The sequence below is a fragment of the Seriola lalandi genome, unplaced genomic scaffold (genome assembly GCF_002814215.2).
Source record: "Seriola lalandi dorsalis isolate HSWRI2012SDOR001 ecotype SW California unplaced genomic scaffold, Sedor1 jcf7180002055007, whole genome shotgun sequence".
NCBI classification, from domain to species: domain Eukaryota; kingdom Metazoa; phylum Chordata; class Actinopteri; order Carangiformes; family Carangidae; genus Seriola; species Seriola lalandi.
Genome location: NW_019525550.1, coordinates 205,169 through 222,566, shown reverse-complemented (window position 1 = coordinate 222,566; position 17,398 = coordinate 205,169). Strand labels below are relative to the sequence as shown.

The 17,398-nt window shown below is 43.5% G+C and overlaps 1 protein-coding gene across 1 annotated transcript in view; it reads right to left on the bottom strand.

Moving 5' to 3' along the window:
• Window positions 1-1,074: 1,074 nt before the first annotated feature.
• Window positions 1,075-17,398, bottom strand: part of LOC111647649 (titin-like) — a 39,437-nt gene continuing 23,113 nt past the window's right edge. Inside the window, exons 30-37 of the mRNA XM_023397275.2 lie at window positions 17,212-17,356; window positions 16,960-17,128; window positions 16,441-16,672; window positions 15,611-15,895; window positions 15,390-15,515; window positions 15,098-15,286; window positions 12,091-12,141; window positions 1,075-10,859 (exon numbers count right to left, since the gene is read on the bottom strand). Of these exons, the coding sequence (XP_023253043.1) occupies window positions 2,740-10,859; window positions 12,091-12,141; window positions 15,098-15,286; window positions 15,390-15,515; window positions 15,611-15,895; window positions 16,441-16,672; window positions 16,960-17,128; window positions 17,212-17,356 (9,317 nt within the window). The 3' untranslated portion in view covers window positions 1,075-2,739. The remainder of the gene's footprint in view (window positions 10,860-12,090; window positions 12,142-15,097; window positions 15,287-15,389; window positions 15,516-15,610; window positions 15,896-16,440; window positions 16,673-16,959; window positions 17,129-17,211; window positions 17,357-17,398) is intronic.

Genomic DNA, 17,398 nt, shown 5'->3' with positions numbered 1-17,398 from the left:
GGTGGTGCTACAATGCTCTGTCAGGAAATATTGAGTAAGACTGATAACAATATCCAAACGACAAAACCTATGATATTAACAGTGAATTCATAAAAGCAGATATTAGGGCTGTCCTTCACAACAGAAATTCTTAGTCGACTAATGGTCATAGGATTATTTTCCAAACACTCATTAAGTTGAGTAAATGAGGAACTCTGATTAGTATTATTAGCCCTCTGCAGGTGATTGCGGCAAATCTTTTAGAATCTGGCAAAGTAAAAACCTTTTACAAGTTCATTTCTAATCCACATTACAGGAAAAAATACACATTACATTACAAACATCCTAATTACCTGTTTATCGACTAAGTGATTTAAAAAGGACAGCCCTACTATATACTAAAATATGTGACAAAAATATTAACATATTAACAGTGACGTAATATTTTTAACAGTGAATTGATTTATGTAAAAAACACTTTTTGCTAAAAATCAAGAGAATGACCTAAACATGGACAAAGAGAAGAAGAGTGTTTTCCCCGAAACGAATAGATGATTCTCTGATCTTTTCACAGCTGAATAAAGTGATTTATTTCTCTGGTTATTTGTTTCCATTTTTTTTTATATCATATTCAGAATCAGAAAGGTTGGTGTTATTTCTCTTTTAATTCCTAAGTTTTGCTTTTAGTTTTCTTCAGTTACTTATGGATTTCATTATAATTATTAAACCTAAATAGACCAAATAACCATTTGAATCTCATACAGAAGTAAACAAATAGTCACGATATTCTCATATGCTGATAACATGAACATGTGTAATAGATGGGATGCACATTGACGTCACACATCATGTACATCCCATCTATTACAGTTAAACTTTTAAGGTGAAAAATGACCAAGGCGTATTGTTCAGTATCCATCCCAAATCAGGAAATGTATTGGCACCGATATTAAAAATGTTCAAGTGATTCCAGGTTTTACACAATGTAGGTAATTTTTAGACACGTATTTTATCCTGTTAATTTGACAATCGACAAATGGAATTGTTTAAAACAAACAAAAACAAAAAAAAAACAAATCAAGCTCAGACTTCAACTTTAGATGATCAAATATTTTATTATATAAACTCTGAGACAAACCAACATGATGTCTGTACAAATAAACCAACTCAATGCTGATTTCTTTTGGCTTATTTTACTGATAACCACTACTCATACACCCCTAAAATTACACATATTTACAAGACATCAAAACTTATATTTAAATTTAAAAAAAGTTTCACAGTATTATCCATTTTTAAAATTATTCATCAATCAACTTACTCTACTATGAATTACCAACTTCTTTTAAGATCCTAAAAATATCTTTCACAAGCAGCAAAAACTCTGACACAAACACAAAAAACCAAAACAAAATACGGCCACAACATTGCACACAAACAAGTGAATCATTTCAAGTAAGCAATATGACAATATATTCTTGATAGTTTCAAGATTTTTGATAGGATCACTGTTAAAATATAAATTTTTTAGTTATAAGGACTGAGACTATTTTTCATATTGATGAGAAAAAAACTGATAAGTGAAATACATAGTACTTTTAAGATCTATTTTTTATTATTATTCAAACACTGCAGTGACTGAACTGACACCAAACATTTTTTTAGTTTCGCTCAACACCCAGGTGACATTACTAATACATTTTTGGTTGCTATTTTTTCAGTTTCTCTACATGGCATGTAGTAGATGGGTTATTTCACATCTACTTATCATACATAAATGAACTGTTAAAACATATGCAACATATTATGATAAGTTTGTCCTGAATTATTGATTCCTTTAATTCCAGTCCCAGTCCAAATAATTATGGGTGGTGAATGACTTTGATTGTATTCTTGTATTTCATGTTCAATACAAATTAATTTTTTAGTTACCTCTCAGTGAAATCATTACCTTGGCTTTGCAGCTTCACACAAACACTTACCGTCACTACTTCAACAAAAAATTGTCAATGATATGTATTTCGCCAAATGTTTGGCGTATATGAGATGTTTGCTTCACACATACCTAATATTCCGAGTTGGTGGTGCAAACTGATGTGAACACCGCAATGTTAAAAACGGACTGGTAAAATTTTTCTTTAAGTGCACAACTTTGGATAAAACACAACAGATGCAGCAAACATAAATATATCTTTTTCTACCAAAACTTAAAATAAAACTGTTGAGTTTTAAATGAACAATTTACCAGCACACTGACCTGCTGACAGTACTCAACCGTTTTATTTTTTTCTAGATGATATTTTCATCACTGACAAACTTACGATGAACATGTACACACCTACATTCACCTACATTACTCAAGGCTGGTTGCCCAAAGGTAACATAATATTTCCTACTGAGTCTGGCCAATCTTAGCTAACGTGGGTTAGACAAACAAAAGTAATAACTGACTAATTCAATCCGAAAGAGTTCGAAGATAACCTGGGGGCTGAGTGGCTAACTATAAGTTGTGTTTTAGTGGCAGCACTAAACCACACCGAACTGAGAAAATGAGGAAAACTTAATGTTTTTAGACAGCTCATAAATGTGACAACATTTTCTGTTTATTTTAGGTTTTTGCTTCACTCATCTAGGTTTCCCAGTAAAGCAGTTAAAGCTTGTAGAAGTTGCTTGGTCAGCCATGTTACTTTCAAATTCTTAAGAGAGTTGAAATTGGATAGTAAGTTTATCTTTGAGCAACCAGCCCCAGACCTTCAACTCCTAAAACACCTTCAGCAGTGCTGTAGTTTCAACGCACCCAGCTGTGTTTTGGATTATGCACTTGTACTCACCAGCATCACTCTGGGTCACATTAGTAATGAGCAGATTGAAATGGCCCGTGGTTTTCTCCTGGATTATACATCTGCTGTCTGCGACGCGATCTCCATCTTTGTACCACTCTGCGGTGGGGTTTGGCTTACCACTAACCAGACACTGGAGGATAACAGGTGTCCCTACTGCTGCTGTGACGTTGGTCAGTGGGATGACACATTTAGGGGCTGTCTCAGTCACCTGGAACTGGAAGCTACACATATCAGAGGACTTCCCTTTGAACTCTACCTTATCATCTTTTGCTGGTTCAGCAAACACATCAAAATTGATGCTTACATATTTTTCTCCCTGTTCACTCATTTCGTTGTCAGTGTTGGCCACCAGTCTGACTGCTCGCTGCGACTCATCTGCCTCTTGCTCAAACTCAAACTCAAGCTCAATTTCTGACACCTGTTCACCATCAAACGATGTGTTGCCAACCATCAAGTCGAACTTCTGTGGTTGAACTTTGGCACTTCCAAGAGACACAGCGGTCAACTCCCTGCCTCTAGTCTTCCCTGAGAAAGTCTTGGCACTTAACACCACCACGGAGGCCCTACACAGAGTCTCCCCAACAACGTTAATAGCTCTGCAGGTATACACTCCGCTATCCTGTGTTGACACTTTACAGATCTTCAGGAAGTGGTTGTCTCCATCGGATGAGTGCAAGTATTTCTTGTTATTGTGAGGAACTTTTTTGTCACCTTTGAACCAGGACACAATGGGAGATGGAATTCCCATCAGTGAGCACTCAAACATGACTGTGGTTCCCTCTGGGGCCTCCATGTCACAGATGGGATTAATGAACCTTGGAGGCATCTCAGTGACCTCAAAAGCTATTTTCAACTCATCATGCTCCTGGGTGACAAAGTCCACAGCACCCTCCTCATAAATGCTCGGTAACACATCCAAAGATATGATCATGCTCTTGTTGTCAGCTGTGTACTCGGGAATGGTGATGATCTTAACCTGTTTCTCAAATTCTTTCACCTCGTTTTCATCCAATTCTACTTCAAGCAGAATCTCCTGAGGGGATGGAGAGCGAGAAGAATCATCTTCCTCCACATCAAACTCCATCACATGCTGGTGAGTGACAGCAGGTGGGGCAGGCATGAACCTCACTTCCTGTGATACAACTACCACTAATGCAACACTTCTGGCTTCCCCAACATAGTTCACAGCCTCGCATATATACTCTCCCTGGTCTGCTTTAGTGACATTGTGAATTGTAAGTGAGATGGTATCGCCATCTCTCTCCATTTTAACTCTGTCATCTGCCACCAGTTGGGTTTTGTTGCAGAACCACTTCACATCAGGGGAAGGTAGGCCAAACACCTCAGCACAGAATGTTAGCGAGTCATTTTCAAAGACTCTCTTCTTAATGAGAGGTTTGAGGAAGGCGGGAGGAATTCCCTGCACTTTCTCCTGTAGGCCTGTAGACCCTCTACCCCTGGTGAGGAATTGATTCTCGTCCACATTTATTCCAAGAGGTGTCGTTTCAATGCCCTCATCAGCAGGAGATGTCAGGAATTGAAGGGGTGAGAAGAACCTCTCGCTGGAGATTCCTGTCGAGGGTCTCTGGTGTTCTACAGGGGAGAAGGGATACTCTTGAGGAGTCATAAACCCACCTGGTGCATCAGAACTGGGAGTATGGAAGGACATGGGAGACTTGGGAGTGTGGAAGGACTCTGCAATTGGCTGTGAGACCTCAGTAGACGAGCCTGGGGTGTAGAACCTCTCAGCTACCTCAGCTATCTCTTCGCTCAAAGTGCTGCCAATCTCTATGGACATCTCAGACTCAGGGGACAGTGGCCTTCCCCAGTCAGTTGGAGGGTTGTAGTAGTCGTAAACAGCACTGAAAGTTACCTCCTCTTCCTCCATGGGGCTAACTGCTGCTGCTGCTACCCCAGCTTCAGCTGCTGAGGCCCTGTCTGAACTACGTCTTTCCTGTCCCTGGACAACAGCATCCACAGGCAGACTGAGTGGTTTAATTCTTCCAACCATGTCTACTTTAGGCTTGACAATAAGCGGTTTATGTTCTGCCTTCACATGGCCATCTTCACCCATGATTTGTATATGAGGGTCAACTACGTCATCAGCCACCATTCCCTCTGCCACTTTTATTACATCAGCCTGGGAGTCCGGCATACTGAGGAAGACGCCGCTGTCCAAAGAGGGCTCTGGAATGGAAATCTGCTCGCTCCTTGCATGTTTGTCCAAAGAGAGTTCTGGGATTGAAATCAACTCCTCACCCGCAAGTTCTAACTCGTCACTCATATGCTGCAACCCAGACATGAGAGCGTATCCCTCAGTACTTCCTTTAACATCTTGTTTTTCCACTTCTGTCAACCCCTCCACAACACTAGCCCCACTAACGATTTCAGGCCTTGCAGGTGCACTTTGCTTGTCAGGTTTGAAAGATTCAGAAATTCTTTTAGGCTTTACAACCTCCTCAGCTAGAGCTGAAGTTCTGACGGAGCGTTTCACTGCAGGAACTTTTTCTGACTGGAATTGGATGAAGCTGCTACTTCTATCAAACTGTGTAGGCACAGTGCCCTCTCTTACCATCTCCCCTTCACCTGCCTCCCCTTGTACAGGTAAACAAACAGGTTTCTGTGGCTTAGGCCTGACCAGCTCTGGAGACTCCTTAACATCCTCTACAAACTGTTTAACTGCACTATGGCTTTCCTCGAAAACTGCCCCCTCTTCAACATCACAAGGTACCACACAGATGTCACTGCCTTCCTCCCTGGGGGAGGTAAACTGTGAGGTCTTAGAAGAGACAGATTTGGATCCTACAGGAATAGTTTGAGTGCCATCAGGTAGAGGTTTAGGTGCAATTATTTGTTCCTGCGTGTCAGGGGAACTGGCCACCACTGGTATAAACTCTTCAGGGAAAAATGTTTCTATTCTCTGCTCCTCCGGAGAGGTGGGAGTCATTAAAGCAACTGGAGAGTCTGACTCAAAAGCTTGTTTAATCTTAGAAACTTTTATCACAGCAGCAGAAGCCTGCAGACCACAGCCGGATAAAGCTGGAGGCTCTCTAGAGACACTAGGTCTGGACTTTATGGCTTTGGCTGCTACCTCTGAAGGCGCTTGGGGGAGAGACTTAGTATAAGTGATGCCAGCTTTGTGGAATACATCATCCTCAACAACACCACCTCTCTTTGAAAACTGCACAGGCTCTTCAACTTGAAATGACACATCAGAGATGCTTGTCACCTCTCCCAACCTATTTCTAGCAACACATTTGTACACTCCAGCATCAGTGTATGTAAAACTGTTGATATACAGCCTATACACTTTATCGTCTACCTCAACTCTGTATTTCCCGCCCGTGAGTTCGAGGCGAATATCATTACAATACCATTCAACTTCTGCGGCAGGTTCACCTGTAATGACACACTCTAATACAGCAGTGTTGTCTTCAGAGCATGTGATATTCTCTAATTCGCTGATGACATGAGGAGCTTCACCGACCACATCAAAGGAGAAAGTGAATTTATGTTTGACAGTCTGAGAGGCTCCCTCATCACTCGGCACGCCCGAAGGGTTCTCTGTAAAAGCCTGAGGTTTGTCATCAGTATTTTCCTCTGTCATCTCAGGGACAGGTGTGGGAGCAGTAATTCTGATTTCTACAGCTGAGGAGCTGAAAGATTCATCCGAGCAGTGGCGCCTGTGGATCACTGCCTGAGGCACCTGTAGCGTTGCCTTCCCCGACTCCATGTAGGACTGAAGTTCCTCCTCCATCAGGCTCTCTTGGTTTTCTTCACCCTTGTCTATCTCTTCTGTAACCACCACTTCCTGTGTGGCGCCTGTCCTTCTCACCACCTTTTTGTCTGAGATCTCGAGAGTGGCGGTACAGATGGATTTGCCATGTTTATTAGTTATGACACAGTCATATGTCCCCTCGTGGTCTGTGGTTGGATAGAAGATAGTGAGTGTAGACTTGTTAGATTTGCTTATGATATCATAGTCAAAGTTGTGGGCTAATGGGTGGCCATCTTTGAGCCAAGTGACTGTGGGCAGAGGGTCACCATTGAACTGGCAAGTAAACTCTGACATCTCACCGATTTTTACTTTAACTGAAGACATTTCTTTCACAAATACTGGACGGGAGCCTCTGGCACTTGTAACCCCTTCTTTTACCGTCTTAGACTCTTGACTTTGGTAAACTCCCTCTTTGAAATTTGACTCCTCTTGGACTCTATCCTCCTTCTTCCTTGTAGCTCCAAGTTCATGAATTTCAGCACTCATCTCATCACCCTGTTGTGATCTTAGCAAATCTTCATGTCTTTCCTCTCTCCTCACACCTGCGAAACCCTTCTGTTGTCTCCATTCGCTGGTCTCTCTCGTAGATCCTAATTCCTCTCTCATCCCTCTCTCCCCTCTCATGTCTGATTGGAAGCGTTGACTGCTGGATTTATCAGCAGACATACTGTATTCCTCCCTGCTCCACCTCCTCTCTGTCGCTTTTTCCACAGACTCTTGTGGTCTACGGCATGGGGAGCGTCTCCTGACTGAGGAAAATTCTTGGGAAGGCTTATGAGGACTCTCCCCCTGAGGTGCACTAGTAAATTGGGTCGGAGAGTATCTCTGAACCGGTGAAGCTTCAAGACCCATGGTGTCTTTTAGAGGAGTAGTTTTTAAATCATAGGATCTTTCAACAGGCGCACCTGCATGGTGCGGTAAAGCAGGATGCGTAGGAGAATACCTCGTTATAAAAGAAGACTCATGAGGAGATGGTTCGCACCCAGCGGCAGGAGGTGAAGGTTTTTTTGTTGGTAAGGCTTCACCAGCAAGCGATGTATGTGGAGATCGAGGGTCAGTGGGATCAATTTCATGAGATATGCCACCATGATAGGGTTCACTATCAAATGGTGAGATGGTCTCAAATGGCAACCTAGAGCCAGACTGTTTGCTTTGACTGTCCAAAGCCCACTCAGACTCCAGTTCAGCTACTTCCTCTTGTTCGACAACATCTTGTTGCCATTTCAAGATGCGCTGAGCCAGTGCTTCCTCCTCACTTACAAAGTACTCGCTGTCCCTTTGCAACCTAGTTTCACGCCCCTCTGTTGGCAGCTCGCCAGCAGGTGGCCACTGCAGGGTCTCACCCTGCTGATCTTGGAAACCAGCAGGGACTGACTCACTTGAAAGGAACTTCTCTTTGGCCGTTTTACCTGGTGAAGTTTTTCTGCTGCGCACAACTTCATTTTGTGGAATTGATTCTAAAGCAGAAGCCTCCGCAACATTTCTTCCAACCTCAGAGGTTCTCTCTGCCTGTAATGGTGAGTAACCCTCCACCCAGTCCGACTCTAGCTTCACAGCTTGCTCTTGTTCCATCAGAACATCCTGTTGCCATTTCATTATCCGCTGAGTTAAGGCCTCCTCTTCACTGACAAACTTCTCACTCTCATTCTTCAGTTCAGAGATGTTCTCCCTTGAAAGCTGGAGCTCACGCTCTTCTCTTGTTTTCTCAAACAACATTTTCTCTGTTCTGGGTTTCGTTCTAGGTGATGACTCAGCTTTTTCTTCTTCTGCTCTAGCTTTAATTCTGGGTGACTTTTGTGACAACATGACTGTGATTTCATCCTGTTCTACTCTACTTTTTACTTTAGGTGACTTAGGGGTTGACGTGGTAGCGTGGCTTTCTCTTTTCTCCCCCACCTCCTGCTGGGTGTAAACGTTCCCCTCAGGAGCCATAAACTGAGTCTCTGCCACCAGAGGCAGATCAGTTTCAGGGTGGAATGTCTCCTCTTCTGAAATTTGCATGCCTTGCTGCCATTTCCTGATCCGCAGGGCGAGGAGTTTCTCCTCACACTCCATCCGATCAGCTTCTAGGCTCCTCTCATACTGAGCCCTCAAAGACTCCCCTGCACTCTCCTCTTCATATGGCTCAACTGTTTCTGTTGCTAAGCCGAGTGGTGACGATCTTTCTGGCCGTGGTCTGGGTGTCTCTCGAAGTACGTCCTCTGCTCTGGTTTTTGTTCTGGGTGACAACTCTGCTTCTACTTCTGTAGCTCTAGCTTTTATTCTGGGGGATTTTTGCACTTGCATGGGTGATGCTTCACCTTCTGTTTTTGCTAATCTGGTATCCATTGTGGCTGACTTTGCAGGCAAGGAGAGGGACGTTTCCACTTCTCCTCTGGCTTTTACTTTCGGTGACTTGGGTGTTGATGCAATTGCAAACTCTGGATCTACCAACCTTGCCTTCATTCTTGGTGATTTACGGAACGAGGAGGGCATGGCCTCAGTTTCAACAATTGCTCTTTTCTCTATCATTTCCTGTTGGGTGTAAATGTGCCCCTCAGGCTCCATGTACTGTGTCTCTGATGGCATGGGCAGATCAGTGTCAGGGTGAAATGTCTCCTCCTCTGATGCCCTACTTCCTTGCTGCCATTTCCTGATCCGCAAGGCGAGAAGTTTCTCCTCACACTCCATCCGTTCAGCTTCCAGGCTCTTCTCATACTGAGCCCTCAAAGACTCCCCTGCACTCTCCTCTTCATACGGCTCTACTGTTTCTGTTTTTTCTTCTGGTGTAAGTGATCCTCTAAGGAACTTCTCCCTGGTAGATGTGACGAGATGTTCCCTGCTTTCAGTGTACGCTGCAGTTCCTGGATATGCTGTTGTTTCAGAGTATGGGGCTTCAGGCTTTTCAGCGTCCACCTTGTGGTCAGCAACAACACTGTGACGCTGCATCATTCTCACATCTGCCTGATTTTCATCAACATCTTTACCCTCCAGTGACTGAGAATATTTTTCACCTGATTTTCTCTCTGTGGGTTCCAGCAGTGTATCAACCAACTCACCTCTCATGATCTGAATGGCCCTGGTTCTGGACTGAGGCTCAAATGAATGCCTCACACGAGGCTGAGAGGGATCCCCGCTTGAGGTTTTACCTTGAAACTCCCTATGGCTCTCCCCCACATCTAAAGTTCGATTGAAATGCTGGACATCAGGCAGCGAGGCAGGCTTCACTCTGAGCCTCTCAACATAATCAGCATAGCTGGACTCACTGGCAACTGATTCTAACTCAAACTCAGACGACGACATGGTACAGATAGAAAGTCTCTTCTTCTGTTTTACAGCTTTTTGGAGTGTAGTAAGTTTTGTTCTTACCTCGTTGTGAAGGCTCTCGGTGTCGCTGAATCTTTCGCTGTACCTGTCGCTGCACCTGTCGCTAAATTTGTCACTGAACCTAGCACCGGTGCGCCGGTCACAGTAAATATCACTGAATCTGTCATTAAAGCGCTCAGACCTGTCAAACATGAGGGGAGGGGACGGGGCACGCTCAGAGGCAGTTTCCAAACGTTTAGACTCTTTCTCTGACACTTTCTCTTTTGAATGGGAACCAGACCGAAAGTACACAGTACGCACCAAAGAGTTCTTAGACCGAGATCTTCCCTGATGGACTTTGGACATCTTGTCAAATGGAGAGCCAACACACCTGAGCTCAACTCTAATCTTCCTATCTTTCCTCTGCTCTGCCATGGTGTCTATGCTTTCATGGGCTTTGGCAGAGCGTTTAACAAAGCCCAGGTAGTTGGCGGACTGCTCTTCCCTCAGTGACACCAAAAGTGATGCTGTGGACTCGGCAGAACCCTCTGTGTTTATTGCCATGACCTTATAACTGCCTGAGTCCTTCTCTTTGATACTGTCAATAACCAGACTGGTAGTGTGCATGTGCATTTTGCTGTCAGAGCAGATCCTACGTCTACGCTCTTTAGGAATAGATCTGTTATTATGAAACCAGAGGATAGTAGGCGGCGGGCAAGCGACTAGTTTACACTTTAACTCAACTGCTTCCCCCTCCAGGACGGATTGGAACTTGAGTTTCTTGGTGAAAGACGGTTTGATGTTGTCCGTCCACGAGGTGATGGAGGAGGTTCTGCTGGAGCAGCGATTGGCTGACACCAGGCCATGATCCAGGAAGTCCTCGGTGTCGGAGAAGGCTCCTCTCAGCTGTCGAGCACCGGTGACCTCTGCGCTGCTGTGCAGTGTTCCTTCTTTGCTTTCATGATAAAACAGCTCTGAAAAAAGAAACAGACAACTGTCAGAACAACACAGCCTCCAGGGGTAAAAAAGAGAAAAGGATTTGAATGAATCATTAATGGAAATATTAAATGCATGCTGGGAGTCACAATGCTATAAGAAATAATTTCACTCACCATATTTGTTCGAATAAACGCAAGACTTGATTCTTTTTATTAGAAACCTGCAGGAAGTTTTGATCCTTCGTCTGTGGAAATTTCTTCAAAACATAAATTATTTAATATTATTAAAAAAATGCATATTTCCAAGATGGGCTGCTAACATTCGCTCGTTTAACTTTTTGATAATTGCTTTGGCTTTTTACTAGAATATTCCTTACCTGACTTGCAGACAGGAGAATAAACGCCCTTTCTAATCCTTAAACTTAACAGGAAATAAATGATGTAGAAGTATCTATGAGAAGCAAAGCTCTCCAGAAAAAATATATTATTCCAAAACTTTAACAAATGAAGCTGGAAAATTGGGTGAGAAGGCGTTTATTCGAACTAATATAGTTTACTGGTGTTATTTAGAATGCAAACCACAGGAATCACATCCCACTATCTGCAAGCCAGGCTAAGAAATATTTTGCAGGAGGAAGGTATCAGTTCCAGATGCAGTAAACCTCCATATCTTTTAAAGGGCATTTCAAATCCGGAAGCTTTAAAAGATAGATATCCTGCGCCTTTTCTGGGAAAAGATCAGAGGAACCTTCATGCCAAAATGAAACGCACTTTTGGATGCAAACCGCCACTGTCAAAAACCGGTACAAGCAAGTTGTATCAGTGCTCGTCTGGGGGAAACCATGGAATATTATCAAAGTGAAGCAGGTAGAAAAATACAGACCATAGGAACTTTCTATCAAGACACATAAAGATGACATGCAACCGTGGAAATTCAAAGATCATTTAAAGGGACAGTTCAACATAATGACATATTTACAAAGTATAAAAGTAGTCTGTGAATGCAGGCCAACTGTAATCCAAATAATCCATAAAACATGCACCCACACATCTGCTTTTTATCCATTTTTTCTAAACAGTATCTCCACTTAAAAAACATATTCAATGAGCCAAAGTTTGGATCAGAGTTCACCGCTGACAGACTACTTTCACAGTAAAGAAAAAAATCAATCAAGTGAAACAGAAATGTGGTCAAACTGTCTCTTTTCCACTCTGCTTGGCAATAATCTGCTGTTTGTGATGTATATGAAAGTTGATGTGACCTTACCTTTGACTTCTTCCTCAATCTTGGCTTCGATCTGCTCTCTCACATGAGCCACTGTGAAGGAAAGAGTGGAGACGTTTAGCAGACTATTCCCACGAAGGACAGATCCAGTGAGGATCCAGTGACTCTCTTAAAGACAGGACCTCCACCTCTCTCAGTTTTTCTTTGCTGGACTCAAATGTATTTCCCTTCTGTGTTTGATTCCATCACAGTTGGACTGTGATTTGAGGAAACTTAAATTATACTTGCTCAAAACATTTAATTTAACAAAACTTAAAAACTCAAGAACTACAGCTCTGAAGTGGAGTTAAAACCATGAGTGTTTCTGATCTGCTATTTTTTATATTTAAATATCTAATTATACATATTATATTATTTATCTTTTTTAAGTATTTGATATTGTCATTTTGCAGTTACTGCTAATTTCCCCACTGTGGGACTAATAGAGGATTATTTTATCTCTTAATTGGCTTAAACTGATTTGTACAGCAGATGATTCATGATTCATCAACATTAGCACTGAAGTGCAATGATAACTTCATTTCACTCTGACAATGGACAAAAATAACAGGATATAAATGCAAAAGGCAAGTAGATTTGAGTCCATTTAGTCTGAGTTAAGCGAGGCTAGAGTTTGAGGTGTAAACGCAGAACATCTGTAAGAACAAGGTGAAAAACAGTGACAAGGAACAGAAACAAGTAATACAGACACTACACGACTCAGACAAAGAAAGGTTTGAGTTTCCTGGAGGATGGAGGGACAACAGAGGTTATACATGTGAGTTTCATGCATTTCCCAGAGTTTTTCCTGTGCAGGACAAGAGAGGAGGGTGAGGAGGAGGGAGAGGTGAGTTTGCTCCTGGGGGGATGAGGATGAAGGTGAGGAGAAAGAGGAGGTGATAATCCAATGATTCAACCCGGAGGACTGGAGGTCTCTCTGGAACAGTGGGGTTAGTCGGATGTGGAGAAGGGCTGAGGGATGTCCCAATCACGTTTTCCTTATTTTCCAGGGTCACTTTAAGAACATCTGTCGCAGTCCGAGGATACTTGAACAATTAAATATCCTGTAGAAATGCATAACTTATCCATCAGAGAGGACTGACACACTGTTTTTAACTGTAGGATCTGATCAGTTTATATTTATTATACATTAAAGAAATGTTTGAGTTATGAGTTTATATAAAGGTCAAAACCTGGTATATGGCTGGACTGCTTATGGTCAAATCATGATTTTATAACCGTGACGTTGTCTGACAAAATCACCAAACACATAAATTAAAGACGTGGCATTCAGCTGCCCAATGGTGTAAATATGATCACTCAGTCAGTCAGTCAGTCATTCAGGGCTGGACACTCCGTCGCTGTCCAGCCAAAAAAGAGGGAAAGTGAAATATCTAATTGATATTGACCAGCAGTGAGTTAGTGAAATGCTGCAGGTGTCTCTTTCTTTTTTTCAGGAAACAAACGATGTGATCATCCAGGACGGGAGGACGACCTGTTGTGTCCTTCGCAGCAACCAATAATCAAGCTAGACTGAATTTGTGACGTAAACAGCAACACGTCAACATCAACTGATCGTTCCTGTCAGTGATGCTTCCGTTTCTATCGCCTTCCATTAAAGGTTCTGCTCCACTTCCTTGAACAATAGTTTTTTATGTGTTTGTTAATTTATTTTTCTCATTTTTGATTCTATATTCACAAAACAATATTAAGGGGGTTTAAAAATCTGATAGTGATCTTGTGGTTGGTTTGGGACATCCCTTCAAGAGTTTTGACTAGAGACAGAAGAGGAGGTGAATTAATCGGGTTGTGTCAGAGGGAATCTGGACGCAGCCGACGGATCCAGCAGTTACCTTCTTCTTCTCCTCTGGTAATGGTGAGGGTGGCTGAGCACGTGGCCTCTCCAGCGTTATTGGCCGCCCTGCAGGTGTACTGCCCCGCATGCTCAGAGAAAGCATCGACTATGATGAGCGTGGCGGTGTTCGTCACCTCGTCGAAGTGAAACACCACGTTTTTGGTGGGCCGAACCGGCTGTCGGTTATGGAACCAGCTAATCTCTGGCTTCGGCATGCCGGATACGCATGCATGAAAGCGGGCCACCTCCCCGTGTGGGACCATGCAGCTTGTGATAGGATGGATGAAAACAGGCTTTTGGCCAATGGAAGGTTTCTTTATACTGGTGAGGCTGGTGGAGACGTGCCACTGATTCTCAGCAGGACAGTCCACTGTTTGTTTTTGCCCTGAAAGGAAGCATGTTTTTGTTGACTTCATGTGCTTCATTCGATTTACATTCATCCCAGTCAACACAGATTGGTCCATTTTCAGTTTGAAAAAACACTCTGCTGCTCATCTGCTACTAAGAGACTTTTCTCACTAGCAAACCACAGAGACACAAACAACCACAAAGAGACACAAACAACCACAAAGAGACACAAACAACCACAAAAAGACATAAAATGTTTGTGGTTGTTGGATATTTGAGGTTGCAAATATTGATATTATTTCATATTAAAACATTTACAGTTGTTTATGTTGTAAATGAATGACACTGAATACAGTGTAACTATTGATTAAGTACAGTTGGCACCTTAGGGCCTTAGTCTTAAGCCCTCCCCTGAGCCTCAGTCTGCCTCACCCCGAGTGGTTTAACCAAATTTATCACCTTCAGACCTCTGAACTGATGCTCACTGGGATGAGTGCTGGAGTGTCAGTTAGATAAAGGACTGTGCTGTCATCAGGTGTCGAAACATGACTGACACATGGGTGACAAACGAAAGTAAAACCAACGTAAAGATTATTATATACTGCATGTGTTTATGTATATTTATATTGAGTTTAGAGATGTCTGCACCTTTATTGAAACTGTAATCATATCTACACTCATTGTTTTCAGGTTTTTCTTTTAGTTGTTCATCCATCTGTTTAGCTTCTGTTATTTACCAAAACATTCTTTATTTTCCAGGTACGCCCCAGTGTGGGGTGACAACTGCTTTTTCTCTGACAAACTCACCGTCGAGTGTGAGAGTGGCGGAGCAGGAGACGGTCCCAGCGTTGTTTGTGGCCACGCAGGTGTACTCGCCCTCGTCCTCCGGGTAAACCCTGGAGATCTCCAGCTGGCAGCTGTCGTCAAACTGAGACATCTTGAAGAAGTCTGACTGCTTGATCTCCTTCTCCTTGTGGAACCAGCTGATCTTCACATCTGGACGGAGATAAAATGCGGTTGCAGGAAGGTGTTTGGTGTTTGTGTCGTTTCATGTATTTATTCTGAAAATAACTAAGATCTAAGACTTTTAATGTCTTACCGTCTCCGCGGACTCTGCACTGGAAGCGAGCCGGTTCTCCCTCGCCGGTGGAGGTGCTGGCGATGGGCAGGATGCAGACCGGAGGAGCAACAGGAGCAGCTGAGTCCGGAGAAACCACCTCTGAGACTGCAACACACACACACACACCTGCATCTACACATGTCCTGTCTGAGACATCTCCCTGTTCATGTTTGCTCCACAGCTGTAACACCCTGCTGTACCTTCCACATTGAGCGAAGCGGTGCTCGTGGCGGTGCCGCACTCGTTCTTGGCCTCGCAGTTGTAGACGGCGGCGTCCTCGGGGAAGACCTCGATCAGCAGCAGCGTGTGCTCGTTGCCGTCGTGGAGGAACTTGCACTTGAAGCCTGGAGAAAGAGCCTGGGAGTCTTTGTACCAGAAGACCTGAGGCTGAGGGACGCCGCTCACCTGCACCGAGAAGCGAGCCGGTTTACCAGCCTCCACCGACTGGGGCTCCATGTGACGGAGGATCTGAGGAGGTTCTGGGACTGAACCAGGCAGGAAATAAAAGACTGGGTGAGTCGACACCGAGGACAACGGTTATTAACTCTCACAAGAAGCTTCAAGGAAGTTTTTTTTGGTTTGTTTTTTTTGTGTCCTTTTTGATACAAACAACAATCAAACTGAAAATCACAGTATCTGAGGATTGGTATTTATCAGTCGCAGAGGAAGAAACAAATGTGTGTATATGTGAATGAATTATAGCCCTCTGACTTCTATTCTTTGAACAAGCTCCAATGTGACTTCTTGGCTTCTGTACGCTGCGTCCCGTTCTCCAAATTAAACCCAGTCAAGATCAAGAATATCTCATATTATATCTCATTAAGATGCTGTGTGACCCTCCTGCTCTGCCTGTGATATAACGTTGATGCAACTTCCTGCTTGAGGCAACATCTGATTAGCTGGATATAAATAAGGTCTCCAGATTCCTGATGGGACTCTGTAGAGTGAATGCGACACTAGGGGGCGCCATCATGAAAACAAAAAATATAAAACATGCATTTCTCCCTTTGGCTTCTGATTTGGTGCTTACTATTGACTCTCAGGTGCATGGTGCTCCTGTTCTTGCCGGCGATGAAGGTGTACTCGCCGGCGTCGCTCCTGTAGGTCTCGGCGATGGTGAGGCGGTGCAGCTTCCTGATGGCCACGTAGTTGAACCTCTCCTCCGCCGAGATCTGGATCTCCGCGCCATTCCTCAGCCAGCGACCCTCCACGTCGTCCTCGTTCACCTCGAACTCAAAGGTCGCTCTGTGCTTCTCCAGAACCTGAGAGAGAGGAAGGGGGGATTTTGATTCAGATGCATCATAAATCATCTGAAATTTACACTGTGAATGAACGCGGTGATTTAAAGGAGTAGTTATCTATTTATTGGTATTTAAAGAAATAGTTCAACGTTTTAGAAAATCCACTTCCTCTTTCTTGACAGAGAGATGCTAAGATGAAAGTCGAGAAGTGTTTTCTCTCTTTTATGTTTTAAGTCTGTTGTCACTTTAAAGTCAGTCCAGATTTCATGCACATCGATCGTTGTGGTTAAAGCTGACGTCCGTCTCACCGTGATTTCCCGCTCCGCTGGTTCGGAGATCCGGATGTCGCGTCCCTCCACATTCAGCTGAGCTTTGGAGACGCTCGATCCGGCCACCACCGAATACTCTCCGGCGTCGGACATGCGAACCGTCTGGATCATCAGACGGTGAACGTACTTCTCTGCGGTCACGGTGTACCTGTGAACACGACGCAGGAGACTCTCAGCTGATGTTGAAAAAACAGCAGCAGAGGATACAGACAGGTGTGAAGACTGACGTACCGTTCCTCGGACATGTCCAGCTCCTGGCCGTCCTTCATCCACATCACCTGGATATTCGGCTCAGAAACCTCACATTCAAAAATGGCCTTCTTCTTCTCTGTGATTTTTATGTCTTTGATTTTCTTGGTGAATTCAATCAGACGAGCTGGAAACAACAAAAAAAACAGTGAGAGAAAATACACGTCAA